The sequence below is a fragment of the Salmo salar genome, chromosome ssa21, assembly GCF_905237065.1.
Source record: "Salmo salar chromosome ssa21, Ssal_v3.1, whole genome shotgun sequence".
Classification (NCBI taxonomy): domain Eukaryota; kingdom Metazoa; phylum Chordata; class Actinopteri; order Salmoniformes; family Salmonidae; genus Salmo; species Salmo salar.
In genome coordinates, this window is record NC_059462.1 from 6,379,523 (window position 1) to 6,398,687 (window position 19,165).

Here is a 19,165-nt window from a genome sequence, read left to right on the forward strand (position 1 = left end):
TATGACTCTTTATCTGAACCTTCACATTCCCTAGTTGAGAGTCAGGCTCCCAGGAGGGATGTTGTGTTCTTGCTGGATGGATCTGATGGCACTAGGAGTGGATTCCCAGCCATGCGTGACTTTGTTCAAAGAGTGGTGGAGACACTCAGTGTGGATGAGAACAAAGATCGCGTTGCGGTGGTCCAGTACAGTAGAGATCCAGCCGCCCAATTCTATCTGAACACATACACAACAAAGGGAGAGATTCTCAACACTGTAAGAGGTCTGAGACACAAAGGCGGGAGACCTCTCAACACTGGAGCAGCTCTCCAGTACGTGAGGGACAATGTCTTTACTGCCTCCTCCGGAAGCAGACGCTTGGAAGGCGTTCCACAGCTACTGATTCTGTTGAGTGGTGGAAGGTCGGTTGACAATGTTGACACGCCAGCCTCTGCTCTGAAGGAGCTTGGGGTTTTGGTCTTTGGAATTGGAACAAGGAGCTCTGATAGCAGAGAATTGCAGAGGATATCACATGATCCCAGTTACGCTCTGTCTGTCTCAGACTTTACTGACCTTCCAAGCATCCAGCAGCAACTTCTGTCCTCGGTGGAGGCAGTGGTTATTGATGTTACTCCAGAATCACCAACAGTTTTAGGTATGTGTTATCACTGTGAATTAAGAGTCAGGATGTGTTAACAAAATGGCCGCTGAGTCTTAGCAACGACTATATAATTGGCCAAAAACACCACAATTGATGAGTTTGAATTAACATAATCTATTGATTTTCTCAGTTGATCATGACACCGCCAGAAAGGATGTGGTATTCCTTCTGGATGGTTCTGATGGCACAAGGAATGGATTCCCAGCAATGCGTGATTTTGTTCAGAGAGTAGTAGAGAAACTCAATGTGGGAGGAGACAAAGACCGCGTTTCTGTGGTCCAGTACGGTAGAGATCAAGAAGTTAATTTCTATCTGAACACATACACCACGAAGGGCGACATTCTTGACATCGTCAGAGGTCTGAGGCACAGAGGAGGTAGACCCCTCAACACTGGGGCAGCCCTCCATTATGTAAGGGACAACGTCTTTACTGCCTCCTCAGGAAGCAGAAGCCAAGAGGGTGTCCCTCAGATGCTGATACTGCTGAGTGGCGGGAGGTCCAATGATAATGTTGAAATACCAGTTTCTGCCCTGAAAGAGATTGGGGTCTTGATCTTTGGCATTGGAAACAGAAATTCTAGCAAAGAGGTTCAAAGGATTGCCTCTGACCCCAGTTATTCCCAGTCTGTTTCTGAATTCTCTGATCTCCCCAGCGTCCAGGATAAGTTTTTCTCCTCACTCATTACTGTACACGTTGGCGCCACACCCATTTCCCCAACAGTCATAGGTAAGACCGGATGCATTATCTAGGAAAACTAAAGCAACAAACACATATTTCAGATTTGATGAAGCAATGTTGACATACTGTTTTGTTGACATACTGTTTTGTTTCTGATACTCTTAGTGGACCTAAGCATTGCCAGAAAGGATGTAGTATTCTTGCTGGATGGTTCTGATGGCACTAGGAATGGCTTCCCAGAAATGCGGGACTTTGTTCAAAGAGTAGTGGAGAAACTCACTGTAGGGGGAGAACAGAGATCGAGTCTCTGTGGTACAGTATAGCAGAGAACCAGAGGCCCACTTCTATCTGAACACTTACATGAGAAAAGAAGAGGTTGTTGACACCGTAAGAGGGCTGAAGCACAAAGGAGGGAGACCCCTCAACACTGGAGCAGCTCTCCAGTATGTCAGGGACTACATCTTTACTGCCTCCTCTGGAAGTAGGAGCCTTGAAAGTGTTCCACAGATTCTGATACTGCTAAATGGTGGAAGGTCCTTTGACAATGTAGACAAACCAGCTTCTGCTCTCAAGGAGCTTGGTGTCTTGGTGTTTGGAATTGGAACAAGGAGCTCTGATAGCAGAGAATTACAGAAGATATCCTATGACCCCAGTTATGCTCTCTCCGTGTCTGAATTTACTGACCTCCCCAACATCCAACAGCAGCTTCTTTCTGCCATGAACACTGCCATTATACAGGACACAACCATGACACCAACACTAATACCAACAATGCTAGGTAAGAAAAATATGCTTTTGATCTGTTCCATTTCCTCTTTTACATTAGGATAGAGTAGTTGATACCTTTGATCACTCTTGTAGGTTCCCCTGAGGCCTTTCATGTGGTTTCATTTCATACCTCTGTACCAATGTTCCCTATGATATAACTCAAGCCAATGCACAAATTGTCACTTTCGTTGAATAGTTGTTTGTGATAAGTGAAAGGGATGACTTTCATGTGACAGAAGCAGCTTTGTCCTGTTTTTCCATAACCTATGCCACATGTAATATGACTCTTTATCTGAACCTTCACATTCCCTAGTTGAGAGTCAGGCTCCCAGGAGGGATGTTGTGTTCTTGCTGGATGGATCTGATGGCACTAGGAGTGGATTCCCAGCCATGCGTGACTTTGTTCAAAGAGTGGTGGAGACACTCAGTGTGGATGAGAACAAAGATCGCGTTGCGGTGGTCCAGTACAGTAGAGATCCAGCCGCCCAATTCTATCTGAACACATACACAACAAAGGGAGAGATTCTCAACACTGTAAGAGGTCTGAGACACAAAGGCGGGAGACCTCTCAACACTGGAGCAGCTCTCCAGTACGTGAGGGACAATGTCTTTACTGCCTCCTCCGGAAGCAGACGCTTGGAAGGCGTTCCACAGCTATTGATTCTGTTGAGTGGTGGAAGGTCGGTTGACAATGTTGACACGCCAGCCTCTGCTCTGAAGGAGCTTGGGGTTTTGGTCTTTGGAATTGGAACAAGGAGCTCTGATAGCAAAGAATTGCAGAGGATATCACATGATCCCAGTTACGCTCTGTCTGTCTCAGACTTTACTGACCTTCCGAGCATCCAGCAGCAACTTCTGTCCTCGGTGGAGGCAGTGGTTATTGATGTTACTCCAGAATCACCAACAGTTTTAGGTATGTGTTATCACTGTGAATTAAGAGTCAGGAAGTGTTAACAAAATGGCCGCTGAGTCTTAGAAACGACTATATAATTGGCCAAAAACACCACAATTGATCAGTTTGAATTAACATAATCTATTGATTTTCTCAGTTGATCATGACACCGCCAGAAAGGATGTGGTATTCCTTCTGGATGGTTCTGATGGCACAAGGAATGGATTCCCAGCAATGCGTGATTTTGTTCAGAGAGTAGTAGAGAAACTCAATGTGGGAGGAGACAAAGACCGCGTTTCTGTGGTCCAGTACGGTAGAGATCAAGAAGTTAATTTCTATCTGAACACATACACCACGAAGGGCGACATTCTTGACATCGTCAGAGGTCTGAGGCACAGAGGAGGTAGACCCCTCAACACTGGGGCAGCCCTCCAGTATGTAAGGGACAACGTCTTTACTGCCTCCTCAGGAAGCAGAAGCCAAGAGGGTGTCCCTCAGATGCTGATACTGCTGAGTGGCGGGAGGTCCAATGATAATGTTGAAATACCAGTTTCTGCCCTGAAAGAGAGTGGGGTCTTGATCTTTGGCATTGGAAACAGAAATTCTAGCAAAGAGGTTCAAAGGATTGCCTCTGACCCCAGTTATTCCCAGTCTGTTTCTGAATTCTCTGATCTCCCCAGCGTCCAGGATAAGTTTTTCTCCTCACTCATTACTGTACACGTTGGCGCCACACCCATTTCCCCAACAGTCATAGGTAAGACCGGATGCATTATCTAGGAAAACTAAAGCAACAAACACATATTTCAGATTTGATGAAGCAATGTTGACATACTGTTTTGTTGACATACTGTTTTGTTTCTGATACTCTTAGTGGACCTAAGCATTGCCAGAAAGGATGTAGTATTCTTGCTGGATGGTTCTGATGGCACTAGGAATGGCTTCCCAGAAATGCAGGCCTTTGTTCAAAGAGTAGTGGAGAAACTCACTGTAGGGGAGAACAGAGATCGAGTCTCTGTGGTACAGTATAGCAGAGAACCAGAGGCCCACTTCTATCTGAACACTTACATGAGAAAAGAAGAGGTTGTTGACACCGTAAGAGGGCTGAAGCACAAAGGAGGGAGACCCCTCAACACTGGAGCAGCTCTCCAGTATGTCAGGGACTACGTCTTTACTGCCTCCTCTGGAAGTAGGCGCCTTGAAAGTGTTCCACAGATTCTAATACTGCTAAATGGTGGAAGGTCCTTTGACAATGTAGATAAACCAGCTTCTGCTCTCAAGGAGCTTGGTGTCTTGGTGTTTGGAATTGGAACAAGGAGCTCTGATAGCAGAGAATTACAGAAGATATCCTATGACCCCAGTTATGCTCTCTCCGTGTCTGAATTTACTGACCTCCCCAACATCCAACAGCAGCTTCTTTCTGCCATGAACACTGCCATTATACAGGACACAACCATGACACCAACACTAATACCAACAATACTAGGTAAGAAAAATATGCTTTTGATCTGTTCCATTTCCTCTTTTACATTAGGATAGAGTAGTTGATAGCTTTGATCACTCTTGTAGATACCCCTGAGGCCTTTCATGTGGTTTCATTTCATACCTCTGTACCAATGTTCCCTATGATATAACTCAAGCCAATGCACAAATTGTCACTTTCGTTGAATAGTTGTTTGTGATAAGTGAAAGGGATGACTTTCATGTGACAGAAGCAGCTTTGTCCTGTTTTCCCATAACCTATGCCACATGTAATATTACTCTTTATCTGAACCTTCACATTCCCTAGTTGAGAGTCAGGCTCCCAGGAGGGATGTTGTGTTCTTGCTGGATGGATCTGATGGCACTAGGAGTGGATTCCCAGCCATGCGTGACTTTGTTCAAAGAGTGGTGGAGACACTCAGTGTGGATGAGAACAAAGATCGCGTTGCGGTGGTCCAGTACAGTAGAGATCCAGCCGCCCAATTCTATCTGAACACATACACAACAAAGGGAGAGATTCTCAACACTGTAAGAGGTCTGAGACACAAAGGCGGGAGACCTCTCAACACTGGAGCAGCTCTCCAGTACGTGAGGGACAATGTCTTTACTGCCTCCTCCGGAAGCAGACGCTTGGAAGGCGTTCCACAGCTACTGATTCTGTTGAGTGGTGGAAGGTCGGTTGACAATGTTGACACGCCAGCCTCTGCTCTGAAGGAGCTTGGGGTTTTGGTCTTTGGAATTGGAACAAGGAGCTCTGATAGCAGAGAATTGCAGAGGATATCACATGATCCCAGTTACGCTCTGTCTGTCTCAGACTTTACTGACCTTCCAAGCATCCAGCAGCAACTTCTGTCCTCGGTGGAGGCAGTGGTTATTGATGTTACTCCAGAATCACCAACAGTTTTAGGTATGTGTTATCACTGTGAATTAAGAGTCAGGATGTGTTAACAAAATGTCCGCTGAGTCTTAGAAACGACTATATAATTGGCCAAAAACACCACAATTGATCAGTTTGAATTAACATAATCTATTGATTTTCTCAGTTGATCATGACACCGCCAGAAAGGATGTGGTATTCCTTCTGGATGGTTCTGATGGCACAAGGAATGGATTCCCAGCAATGCGTGATTTTGTTCAGAGAGTAGTAGAGAAACTCAATGTGGGAGGAGACAAAGACCGCGTTTCTGTGGTCCAGTACGGTAGAGATCAAGAAGTTAATTTCTATCTGAACACATACACCACGAAGGGCGACATTCTTGACATCGTCAGAGGTCTGAGGCACAGAGGAGGTAGACCCCTCAACACTGGGGCAGCCCTCCAGTATGTAAGGGACAACGTCTTTACTGCCTCCTCAGGAAGCAGAAGCCAAGAGGGTGTCCCTCAGATGCTGATACTGCTGAGTGGCGGGAGGTCCAATGATAATGTTGAAATACCAGTTTCTGCCCTGAAAGAGAGTGGGGTCTTGATCTTTGGCATTGGAAACAGAAATTCTAGCAAAGAGGTTCAAAGGATTGCCTCTGACCCCAGTTATTCCCAGTCTGTTTCTGAATTCTCTGATCTCCCCAGCGTCCAGGATAAGTTTTTCTCCTCACTCATTACTGTACACGTTGGCGCCACACCCATTTCCCCAACAGTCATAGGTAAGACCGGATGCATTATCTAGGAAAACTAAAGCAACAAACACATATTTCAGATTTGATGAAGCAATGTTGACATACTGTTTTGTTGACATACTGTTTTGTTTCTGATACTCTTAGTGGACCTAAGCATTGCCAGAAAGGATGTAGTATTCTTGCTGGATGGTTCTGATGGCACTAGGAATGGCTTCCCAGAAATGCGGGCCTTTGTTCAAAGAGTAGTGGAGAAACTCACTGTAGGGGGAGAACAGAGATCGAGTCTCTGTGGTACAGTATAGCAGAGAACCAGAGGCCCACTTCTATCTGAACACTTACATGAGAAAAGAAGAGGTTGTTGACACCGTAAGAGGGCTGAAGCACAAAGGAGGGAGACCCCTCAACACTGGAGCAGCTCTCCAGTATGTCAGGGACTACGTCTTTACTGCCTCCTCTGGAAGTAGGCGCCTTGAAAGTGTTCCACAGATTCTGATACTGCTAAATGGTGGAAGGTCCTTTGACAATGTAGATAAACCAGCTTCTGCTCTCAAGGAGCTTGGTGTCTTGGTGTTTGGAATTGGAACAAGGAGCTCTGATAGCAGAGAATTACAGAAGATATCCTATGACCCCAGTTATGCTCTCTCCGTGTCTGAATTTACTGACCTCCCCAACATCCAACAGCAGCTTCTTTCTGCCATGAACACTGCCATTATACAGGACACAACCATGACACCAACACTAATACCAACAATACTAGGTAAGAAAAATATGCTTTTGATCTGTTCCATTTCCTCTTTTACATTAGGATAGAGTAGTTGATAGCTTTGATCACTCTTGTAGGTTCCCCTGAGGCCTTTCATGTGGTTTCATTTCATACCTCTGTACCAATGTTCCCTATGATATAACTCAAGCCAATGCACAAATTGTCACTTTCGTTGAATAGTTGCTTGTGATAAGTGAAAGGGATGACTTTCATGTGACAGAAGCAGCTTTGTCCTGTTTTCCCATAACCTATGCCACATGTAATATTACTCTTTATCTGAACCTTCACATTCCCTAGTTGAGAGTCAGGCTCCCAGGAGGGATGTTGTGTTCTTGCTGGATGGATCTGATGGCACTAGGAGTGGATTCCCAGCCATGCGTGACTTTGTTCAAAGAGTGGTGGAGACACTCAGTGTGGATGAGAACAAACATCGCGTTGCGGTGGTCCAGTACAGTAGAGATCCAGCCGCCCAATTCTATCTGAACACATACACAACAAAGGGAGAGATTCTCAACACTGTAAGAGGTCTGAGACACAAAGGCGGGAGACCTCTCAACACTGGAGCAGCTCTCCAGTACGTGAGGGACAATGTCTTTACTGCCTCCTCCGGAAGCAGACGCTTGGAAGGCGTTCCACAGCTACTGATTCTGTTGAGTGGTGGAAGGTCGGTTGACAATGTTGACACGCCAGCCTCTGCTCTGAAGGAGCTTGGGGTTTTGGTCTTTGGAATTGGAACAAGGAGCTCTGATAGCAGAGAATTGCAGAGGATATCACATGATCCCAGTTACGTTCTGTCTGTCTCAGACTTTACTGACCTTCCGAGCATCCAGCAGCAACTTCTGTCCTCGGTGGAGGCAGTGGTTATTGATGTTACTCCAGAATCACCAACAGTTTTAGGTATGTGTTATCACTGTGAATTAAGAGTCAGGATGTGTTAACAAAATGGCCACTGAGTCTTAGAAACAACTATATAATTTGGCCAAAAACACCACATTTGATCAGTTTGATTGACATAATCTATTTATTTTCTCAGTTGATCATGACACCGCCAGAAAGGATGTGGTATTCCTTCTGGATGGTTCTGATGGCACAAGGAATGGATTCTCAGCAATGCGTGTTTTTGTACTGAAAGTAGTGGAGAATCTCAATGTGGGAGGAAACAAAGACCGCATTTCCGTGGTTCAGTATAGTAGAAATCAAGAGGTACATTTCTATCTGAACACATACACCAAAAAGGAGGACATTCTTGACAGCATAAGACGGCTGAGGCACAAAGGTGGTAGACCCCTCAACACAGGGGCAGCACTCCAGTTCGTTAAAGACAACATCTTTAGAGACACCTCTGGAAGCAGACGTTATGAAGGTGTCCCTCAGATATTGATTTTGCTGAGTGGTGGACAGTCAAATGACGCTGTTAGCCAAGCTGCCTTTGATATGAAAGGTCAAGGAATTCAGAGTGTTGGCATTGCCATCAGACATGCCGACACTAGAGAAATGCAGTCAATTACGTCCGATCCACAGCTCATCCTTGTGGCACAAGACTTTTCAGACCTGTCAGCACTGCATCTGGAGCTTTTATCATCAATTGCTCAATTTTCCAGTCCTGGTTTGATAGGTAAAACATTTTTTTGTTCTCTCAGTCTCATTACCAGTTGATTGCTCTGTGATGTTAAAAATCTGTTAGATCTACTGGTATAGTCATCTACTCTTTCCTAGCAAGATTTTTGATACATTCTACAAAATAATGTATTGAAATATTTTAACAGTTTTAGAAGTATTAAAGCTGCTCATTCATTAAAGTGTCATCAATGAAAATGGGTGACCATGGACTGTTTAATAGCATCCTCACCTCATTTGTCAAATCCTACAACATCTTGATTAACCCTTTTTTCATATTGCTCTCTCATTCATTTTTGCTTCTAAATTTTTCTTTCAAAGATTTTTCTTGAATATTCAAAGTGAATCCTTCCACTTTGCATTCATGTATATGCTTGGTATTATTACCACCTTTTTTTGTAGAAAACTTTTTCATTCTTTATTTCATTGTTCTCTTCAAATTCTTTCAGCATAGTCTTACTAAGGGTCTCTTCTTTGCAGCAATGGAATTTACTTCAACTCTCTGGAATGCATTCGCTTCAATCAGCTGCAGTTGCTTACCAGAGATATAGTATATTAATGTATTATCTTATAAAATCATTATTCCTTCGTAAGTTATATTTACATTAATTGAATATCTGTTCCCCACCTGAAATAAAGTACCAAAGAGAGACATTGTATTCCTTCTGGATGGTTCTGATGGCACCAGGAGTGGATTCCTAGCGATGCGTGATTTTGTACAAAAAGTTGTGGACAAACTCAATGTGGAGGAAACCAAAGATCAAGTTTCGGTGGTCCAGTACAGCAGAGATCCAGAGGTCCACTTCTATCTGAACACTTATAGAACAAAGAAGGAAATTCTAGACACTGTTAGAAGTCTGAAGCACAAAGGAGGGGCAATTCTCAACACCGGGGCCGCCCTCCAGTACATCAAGGACAATGTTTTCATTGCTTCAGCTGGAAGTAGACGCTTGCTTGGTGTTCCACAGGTTTTAGTCATTTTAAGTGGAGCAAGATCCAGAGACCCAATTAGCCATGCTGCTCATGCCCTGAAACAACAGGGTATCATGGTCATCGCCATCGGTTCAAAAGCTACAGACATTGAAGAGCTGCAAACTCTTTCTTTCAATCCTTCTTTGGCATTTACATTTTCAGAATACTTTGATCTTTATAGATTGGAGAATCAACTTTTATCTTCAATGAGAATCACTACTTTGAAATATTCTGGCATTTTGGGTAAGGGATGTCAGAAACACTTTTCAGATAATGACTAATTGAAACTCGTGAATCCCATGTGAATAATGTAATTGTCAAGCAGTTGATTGGCATTGTTCTCCAACGTAAGAACAATGAGTAATTTTCTTCTCCTTAGGAAAAGCAGGCTCATAACCGTAAATTGTATTTTTTCTTTTAATGATATCACTTTTCCTAAGAAAAGACAAGATTGTAGAATCTTGGTGGTGTATTTAGAGACTTAATTTGCCACTGTCCTCAACACAGAGGACAATGTGCTCTGTTCGCCTGCAATATATAGCATGTGATGGTAATTCATCTGTGCTCCTTTCTTATTTGCTTGAATTTTTGCTGCATTTTAAAACAAAATGCTGCGTATTTTAAGATTCGTGCATCACATCTTTTAAAGTGTCAATCCTCGATTGACTCTCACCACTCTATGCTGGAAATGTTTTTTTTTCTTCATTTGTTTCACTGGTTCTTTTTTTGCTATGCCAAATGGTTATAGCATGTCAACCCCCTGTCCCCCTTTAGTACTGATATGACGAGTTGCATCTTGTTAAATCCACATGTACTATTCTCCCTAGTGGAATCGCGGATTGGACGACGTGATGTTGTGTTCCTCATCGACGGCTCAGACAGCAGTCGAAGTGGGTTTCCTGCTATGCGAGACTTTGTACGAAGAGTTGTGGAAAACCTTAATGTTGCTGAAGACAGGGACAGGGTAGCAGTGATCCAGTTCAGCAGTGACGCTGTAGTGTACATCTACTTGAGTTCCTTTTCATCCAAGGACACTGTCATCAGCAAGATACGAACATTAAGACATAAGGGAGGAAGATCACGCAACACTGAGACAGCTCTACAGTATGTTAAGGACAATGTCTTTAGCACCATCTCTGGAAGCCGACATCTTGAAGGTGTTCCACAAGTACTGATACTGCTCACAGGAGGACCCTCCAGCGATAGTGCTAGGCAGCCGGCTTCAACACTTAAAGATCTTGGCATTTTGAGCTTTAGTATTGGCACAGACTCAGTTGGTCTTCCCAACACTGCTCATAATTTTGTTTTTCCAATCAATGACTTTGGAGAGCTTCCAGACATCTTATTAGATGTACTGTTCACTTTAAAGCGTACCACTCGTATTGGTAAGTAACCTTATTTTTCTAAGTGTCACTTGTCTATTCTTTTCATATTGGAAAGACAATTTGGTGACATCCAAAGAACTATGGAATAATCGAAAGTTAGTCAATGAGTTAATTTGAAAATAAAACATGACTAAATGTCTAAATGCTTTCATGAGTCGTTATACAAAACACAGCCTATATTTATTGTAATTTCTAGCTCAACCTGAAGAAACCAAGAAGGATGTTGTCTTCTTGTTTGATGGATCTGATGACATTATAAATGAGTTCCCAGTTATACAAGACTTTATACTGAGAGCTGTTGAGAAGCTCAATGTGAATGAGAACAAAGACCGCATTTCTGTGGTCCAGTACAGCAAGGATGCCATGGTCAATTTCTATTTCAACACTTATGCATCCAAAAACAAGGTTATACATGCAATCAGAGGCATCACACTTAAAGGAGGGAGACCCCTCAACACTGGAGCAGCTCTTCAGTATGTCAGGGACAACGTCTTTACCGCTTCCTCTGGCAGCAGGCACATGGAGGGTGTTCCACAAATACTCATTTTGATTAGTGGTGGGAAGTCTAGTGATAGTGTTGAACTCTCAGCGATTGCGCTAAAGCGTATTGGTGTGGTCCCTGTCAGTATTGGCCTTAGAAATGCTGACTACAGGGAGATGCAGTCAATCTCAAATTCCCCTAATGAAACATTTTCTGTCCGTGACATGCGGAACCTCCAAAACATCCAGACAGAGCTCTTGTCTGCTTTGTCAAGACTTGTCAAAGCCAGGTATCCTGATCCTACCATATTCATTAGCTCGGGAGGTAAGACACTTAGAAGCAAAGTCCTTCAGCTGAAGTGTTCAATCATTGTTTGCAAAAGGATATTGAACATTGTTGTAAAACATGCTTTTGAAATGTATTAGCCCACCTACTACAAAAGGAGCAGTGGTTTATTAAAAATGTTTGTTCTCCCTTCCTTTTAGCTGAGTCTCAGGGTCCCAAGAAGGATATCGTCTTCCTTGTTGATGGCTCAGATGGCGTCGGAATGGAGTTCCCCATCATCCAGGAGTTCATCCGCTCAATCGTGAAGAACCTCAACGTGGGCGAGAACAAGATCAGGATTGGTGTGGTGCAGTATGGCGACTCCCCCAATGCAGATATCTACCTGAACTCCCACACAACCAAGGAGGGGGTTATGAATGCTGTCAAGGGACTGAGGCAGAGAGGCGGCCGGGAACGTAACCTGGGTCAGGCAGTGGAGTTTGTCAGTAGTGAAGTGCTGAATGTTCGACGTGGCGGCAGGAAGGAGGAGGGTGTCCCACAGTTCCTGATTGTCGTCTCCGGCGGAAGGTCCACAGATGATATCAGTCGACCTGCGACATCACTGAAGCAGTCAGGCGTTTTGCCCTTCAGCATCGGGACCAGAGATGTAAACCCTCAGGAGCTTCAGGTTGTTTCCTATGTTCCCAACTTTGCGTACAGTGTGGATGACCTCCCTGGCCTGTACACAGTCCAGGACACACTGATCTCCAAGCTCACAGAGTTGTCCGATGACGACATTGCCAGGCTACGCCCTGTTTTCCCAACTGTGGATGGTAATGCCCTCTCTTGCTGTCATTAATGTGTTTTATTAATGTCTGTTTGAATTAGCACATTTTATGGAATATTTGGACAACACTTCACAGTAGTGGCCAGTGGTTGGCTAATTACCTGGTCGCGTATGTGTCAAATTGTCAAAAAAGCATCATGATTGATTGTTGCTCTCAAGAACCCAAGGCAATCTGCCTTATCCCAAGGGTTCTCAGCTATAAGCACCTCTTACCGGTGGGACCATGTGAGCTACAATCCCGACACTCATTTAGAAACGTCAATAATCATCACTTGCGATAGTTTTTAAAACATATGTAACTTATCTTTCATATCAGTGAGAAATAATCTTTAAAATAAAAAAGATACACTTACTTTAGCAGGTTTGCACAGATCCATACGGCTGTGTCTCTCCATCCGACGAACTACACTTCCGCTACACTTCGTCCCCAGTTACACTTACACACAGGTGTTTGAGCATTCTAGATAACTAATTAGCACAGGTGGTTGTCTCTGTCTTCCATCTGTCTTCCGTAAACAAACGCTGTAACATGGCAGTGTGGGAACACTAAACCTATAAAAGTGTAATTTAGTATTTTGTTTTTTGAAGATTATTTCTCGATGATATGAAAGATATGTTCCTTATGTTTCCAAAACCGTACTGCAAGCGATGCGGTCAGAAGATGTCTTCATGAATAGTCGCTAAAGGAAGTTAGCTTCCATGAATAGGCTAGATGGATTGTAAATAATCAAAATGTTTTATGCCAAGTTTTCAAACTTTCTTGAGAAGAGGCCTATTTAAAACCTCATGAGTAAACATATGACTGTAAAGTCCACAGGTGTTGTATTCGGGTTGTATTCGGTGCATGTGACCAATACAATTTCATTTGACTTGACTGAATTGACTAGTGCCCAATTTCAGGGACTAAGCTGTATAATATATATATCTATATATATATATATCTATATATATATATATATATATATATATATATATATATATATATATATATATATATATATATATATATATATATATATATATATATAGTATATTAGATTTTTTACCAATTAAAACAAACACTTTACATCTGAGTGTATAAGGTATCATTGGAAATGCCTGTGTCTTGTGCTTCGAATGAATACAATTTAGCTGCCCTCCAGGGGATAGTAGTGGCACTACACCCCAAAATGATGTCACCATCCTTGCTACATTTTAACTGGTTTAAATGGACCTACACTGACTTTAGCATTATTTATGTATTTTGCTGTATTGTTTTTCCATGTCTGACAGAGGCGGCCAATGCCACACTGAAATTCATGCATGGAGTAGTACATAAATTGTACCATTTGGTGATTCTTTTTTTTTACCACCACTCATAACTTCATAATACATACTATTGACTTCTATCCCGGTATAGCAAATATAGGCGAATAATTGCTTCAAGGTGGTCAGCTGAGGAGGTTTTACATTTTTGAATGGGAAACCCTAATCCACTAATTACAGCACGTGGTGCCACTTTGTTCTGAACAGGATAACCATCCGTTTAGAACGGGCTCATGGGTGTACCTATGAGGTATGGGCAGGGGCACAAAAATAATTATCTCTTAGCTAACACACAAGTACAACCAAACAAAGTGCTGGTACAATACTATTTCTTGAAGGCATTACAGTCTCCAGAGACCCAAAACAACAATTCTGCTAAATGTGCTCATGTGGTAGAGTGCTTACAGCTTTGATTGATGTTAGCTACCAGTGGGTTAAAAAGGAAAAGAACAGGTTATTTTACTGGGGAGTTTGTCAAAGCAGCACTACAGAGCTAGCTGTTTTTCATTCGGATTCACTGTTAACTGGGTTTCAGTCATCGGCATCACCACCTGTGATACTGTAGTCTAGTTGAATATCAATTAAAACTGTTTCTCAAATGTTCATCACTAATAATGTATTATTAATAATAATGATAGATTAAAACTAGATTACATATTTTGACTCATACAAACAGATCAGTAGTCAAAAGGGTCGATGCAAGGTGAAAACATAGCTATAACATAGCTACAATTAGAACATAAAATATCACCATAACGAATTTGGTTAATATCTATGCCCTAATGTAGCTCAATTTGTCTTGCTAACAAACACATTTGATGTGCTTGTCTTCTCCCACAGTCACCACAACCATAGTATCCACTGGCGGAGAAAAGAGGGATGTGGTTTTCCTCATTGATGGCACAACAGCTGTGCGCAGCGAGTTCCCCGCCATCCGTGACATGATCGGGAGGGTTGTGGAAAAGTTGGACGTGGGTCTGGATCGGGTCAGGGTGTCAGTGGTGCAGTACAGTGACGATGCCAATATGGAGTTCCTCCTGAACGAGCACTCCACCAAAGACGAGGTCCGCCAGGCCACGAGGAAGATTCAGAGCAGGGGTGGAAACCGTCTAAACACTGGCCGTGCCCTCGATTGGGTCTCCAAGAACATCTATCAGAGATCAGCCGGTAGCCGCATCGAGGAGGGTGTGCCTCAGTTCCTCATTCTAGTCACGGGGGGAAAGTCCAACGACGACGTCTCTGGACCAGCCAACCAGCTGAAGACCAACCTGGTTGCCCCTCTTGCCATCGGGGCAAAGAATGCCAACCTCAATGAACTGAGGCAGATCTCCCTGAAGCCAGAGTTCGCCTACTCCATTAACAACTTTGGGCAGCTTGCAACAGTGGAGCGGCAGCTTATTGCTTCAGTCAACACCATGACCACCCCTGTTCCTCCTGGTAAGAGATTCTACATTATTTAACCCAATGCTGTTTCTAAATAGTGCTGACCCATCAAATATATTTTTCAATGTAGCTAAGTTTCCATCCAATTGGTGACAGATTTGAATTTTCTAAAATCTGCATAAAACAATATGAATATTTTCACACCCGAGTGTGGTGCAGCGATCTAAGGCACTGCATCTCAGTGTTAGAGGCGTCACTACAGACCCTGGTTCGATCCTGAGCTGTATTGTTTTGTAACAAAACAAAATGCGTTATATAGTGAATGTGCCCACTTTGGTCTTGGCACGTGCGCTCTAGCCAAAAGCTCCCAGATACAGTGCGGGTATGGCCTACATGATGAGATTATTTATTTTTCAAACGGCAGCCAAGCCTCGATCATCATGTCACCAGAATAAGACTCTCAATATTTATTGGAAGGGAGCATCAAGCTCATCACTGTGTACTTTCACCACCATGTGAAGTTCATCATAATTTATTTAATCTGTAGCCTAATAAACTACATGCTTTCCCGAGTCGTAGTGGAAGGACTACACAACATATCATCGCGTGACTCCAAGTTTACTTTTCGGTATGATGGTTATTATATCAATACTTGCGCGTAAAGGTCAACTTCCACCTCCTTTTCTCACTAAATTCATTTTACAGACACAAAAAGATCCCACCTTGACTAGCGTATTTTGTTTTGTCAACATTTGGAAAGTCTACCGACAAAATAGCTGTTTCCATCAGGCCTGTTGTGACATGTTTTATCCAACATGTACTTTTCCCTGAATAAAAAGGTTGGATGGAAACCTGTTTTTGTATGATATCGCCTCAACTGTTACAATCCCCTTTGTTTCCATTTTTAAATACACTGCTCAAAAAAATAAAGGGAACACTTAAACAACACAATGTAACTCCAAGTCAATCACACTTCTGTGAAATCAAACTGTCCACTTAGGAAGCAACACTGATTGACAATACATTTCACATGCTGTTGTTCAAATGGAATAGACAACAGATGGAAATTATAGGCAATTAGCAAGACACCCCCAATAAAGGAGTGGTTCTGCAGGTGGGGACCACAGACCACTTCTCAGTTCCTATGCTTCCTGGCTGATGTTTTGGTCACTTTTGAATGCTGGCGGTGCTTTCACTCTAGTGGTAGCATGAGACGGAGTCTACAACCCACACAAGTGGCTCAGGTAGTGCAGCTCATCCAGGATGGCACATCAATGCGAGCTGTGGCAAGAAGGTTTGCTGTGTCTGTCAGCGTAGTGTCCAGAGCATGGAGGCGCTACCAGGAGACAGGCCAGTACATCAGGAGACGTGGAGGAGGCCGTAGGAGGGCAACAACCCAGCAGCAGGACCACTACCTCCGCCTTTGTGCAAGGAGGAGCAGGAGGAGCACTGCCAGAGCCCTGCAAAATGACCTCCAGCAGGCCACAAATGTGCATGTGTCTGCTCAAACGGTCAGAAACAGACTCCATGAGGGTGGTATGAGGGCCCGACGTCCACAGGTGGGGGTTGTGCTTACAGCCCAACACCGTGCAGGACGTTTGACATTTGCCAGAGAACACCAAGATTGGCAAATTCACCACTGGCGCCCTGTGCTCTTCACAGATGAAAGCAGGTTCACACTGAGCACGTGACAGACGTGACAGAGTCTGGAGACGCCGTGGAGAACGTTCTGCTGCCTGCAACATCCTCCAGCATGACCGGTTTGGCGGTGGGTCAGTCATGGTGTGGGGTGGCATTTCTTTGGGGGGCCGCACAGCCCTCCATGTGCTCGCCAGAGGTAGCCTGACTGCCATTAGGTACCGAGATGAGATCCTCAGACCCCTTGTGAGACCATATGCTGGTGCGGTTGGCCCTGGGTTCCTCCTAATGCAAGACAATGCTAGACCTCATGTGGCTGGAGTGTGTCAGCAGTTCCTGCAAGAGGAAGGCATTGATGCTATGGACTGGCCCGCCCGTTCCCCAGACCTGAATCCAATTGAGCACATCTGGGACATCATGTCTCGCTCCATCCACCAACGCCACGTTGCACCACAGACTGTCCAGGAGTTGGCGGATGCTTTAGTCCAGGTCTGGGAGGAGATCCCTCAGGAGACCATCCGCCACCTCATCAGGAGCATGCCCAGGCGTTGTAGGGAGGTCATCCAGGCACGTGGAGGCCACACACACTACTGAGCCTCATTTTGACTTGTTTTAAGGACATTACATCAAAGTTGGATCAGCCTGTAGTGTGGTTTTCCACTTTAATTTTGAGTGTGACTCCAAATCCAGACCTCCATGGGTTGATAAATTGGATTTCCATTGATCATTTTTGTGTGATTTTGTTGTCAGCACATTCAACTATGTAAAGAAAAAAGTATTTAATAAGATTATTTATTTCATTCAGATCTAGGATGTGTTGTTTAAGTGTTCCGTTTATTTTTTTGAGCAGTATACATTTTTGCCAACATGAAAAGTAAAACCCCACTTGCTTGACTTGTTTTTCTGTTCTACTTCTCAGCTAACCTCAACATGGGGAGGAAGGACATCATCTTCCTCATAGATGGCTCGGACACCACAGGGTCCAATGGCATCGCCCACATCCGTGACTTCATCCTCAACATCGTTCAGCAGCTGGATGTGCAACCTGACCAGGTTCGGGTCGCTGTCGTCCAATACTCTGACAAGGTCAAGACGGATTTCTCTCTCAATTCCCACAACAATAAGCCAGCTGTGCTCTCTGCCATTAAAAGACTACGCCAGCAGGGTGGCAGATCGTCCGATCTGGCCAAAGCCATCGAGTATGTGATCAGGAACGAGCTGAAATCCTCGGCAGGTGTCCGGCTTGCGGAGGCCTCCCAGCATCTGGTGGTCCTCACCGGCGGAAGGTCCCCCACTGACGTGTCTGTGTATGGCCCTCTGCTCAAAGGCTCCCGGGTTAACTGCATTGGCATTGGGGCTGGTGGAGCAGACTCCAGGCAGCTCAACCAGATTGCCACCAGCTCTGCCGATGTTCTTCAGGTACCTACTTTCCCCGGCTTGCCTACCATTAAGGAGAGGTTCATTGCCAGGCTCAATGGGACAATCCCCGAGGAGACCCCTACAGAAATTGTTGACCCAAGTAAGTGAAACCACAAACCAATGCATTCTCGCCTTATTCTGCATAAGAAATGTACTGATAAATATTGAATAATAGCCAAATAAATACTGTGAATAGGATTCAACATGGCACCTCCCTTTCTCTCTATCCCTCTCCGTCGCTCTCTCTCTCTGTTTTCTCTCTTTCTCTCAGCTTCAGGACTCCCTAAAGCCAAGGCTGCTGACATCGTGTTCTTGGTGGATGGCTCCATCAACCTTGGCAAGGACAACTTCAAGGAAGTGATGGAGTTTATCCTGAACCTTATAGACCTCTTCTTCACCGAGCGTGACAACCTGCAGATTGGCCTTGCCCACTATGCCACCGACGTCACTGACGTCTTCTACCTCAACACCTACAAGACCAAGGACGACATCATCAGCGCCCTCAGTCGCACGGAGTACAAGGGTGGCCGCAGGATCAACACGGGTGCTGCCATTCGCCACGTGCAGGAGAACCACTTCATCAAAGATAAAGGCAGCAGGAAGGATGAGGGCATCCCCCAGATCCTGATGATTGTCACTGGCGGAAGGTCATCCGACGATGGCAAGACTGCCGCTCTGGGGTTGAAGGCCACCGGTGTGCGCATCTACGCCGTTGGCGTGGGCGACATTGAGGATGAGTTGAACAACCTGGCGAGCGAGGCCTCCACGGTGGCCAGGGCGAGCACGTTCATGGAGCTCTCTGAGCTCAACGAGCAGATCCTGGAAACATTGGACGACGAGGTGAAGGGAATCAAGCTGTGCACTGGCGTGAGCCAGGAACCCTCAAAAGGTGAGGATCACAGATATTTTACCCTATCTTTCCCATAGTGTTGGTGTTAGGAGGACATATCTTGGCAGATCTACGTCACTTCCTCATGCTTGTTTAACTTATATCCTTTACTTTCATATAGAACATTGATA

General features: G+C 44.3%; 2 protein-coding genes across 6 annotated transcripts in view; both read left to right on the plus strand.

The window, feature by feature from the left end:
- The window catches only part of LOC106581666 (collagen alpha-3(VI) chain), a 117,499-nt gene that overhangs the window by 70,467 nt on the left and 27,867 nt on the right, over positions 1–19,165 (plus strand). For all 5 annotated transcript variants that reach the window (XM_014163871.2, XM_045704388.1, XM_045704389.1 and 2 more), the window contains 4 exons: positions 11,775–12,386; positions 14,546–15,142; positions 17,646–18,245; positions 18,417–19,034. In XM_014163871.2, the coding sequence (XP_014019346.2) occupies positions 11,775–12,386; positions 14,546–15,142; positions 17,646–18,245; positions 18,417–19,034 (2,427 nt within the window). The remainder of the gene's footprint in view (positions 1–11,774; positions 12,387–14,545; positions 15,143–17,645; positions 18,246–18,416; positions 19,035–19,165) is intronic.
- LOC106599006 (collagen alpha-3(VI) chain-like) lies at positions 1,611–6,650 on the plus strand. Its single transcript, XM_045704392.1, has 7 exons — positions 1,611–2,097; positions 2,401–3,000; positions 3,137–3,733; positions 3,851–4,462; positions 4,766–5,365; positions 5,502–6,098; positions 6,216–6,650. The coding sequence occupies exons 1-7, from the start codon at positions 1,680–1,682 to the stop codon at positions 6,371–6,373; spliced, it is 3,582 nt and encodes a 1,193-aa protein (XP_045560348.1). The 5' UTR covers positions 1,611–1,679; the 3' UTR covers positions 6,374–6,650.

Coding starts and splice junctions, on each gene's coding strand:
- LOC106599006 (XM_045704392.1), top strand. CDS start 1,680: ATGAGAAAAGAAGAGGTTGTTGACACCGTAAGAGGGCTGAAGCACAAA. Junction 3,001..3,136: donor AGAATCACCAACAGTTTTAG/GTATGTGTTATC, acceptor TGATTTTCTCAG/TTGATCATGACACCGCCAGA. Junction 5,366..5,501: donor AGAATCACCAACAGTTTTAG/GTATGTGTTATC, acceptor TGATTTTCTCAG/TTGATCATGACACCGCCAGA.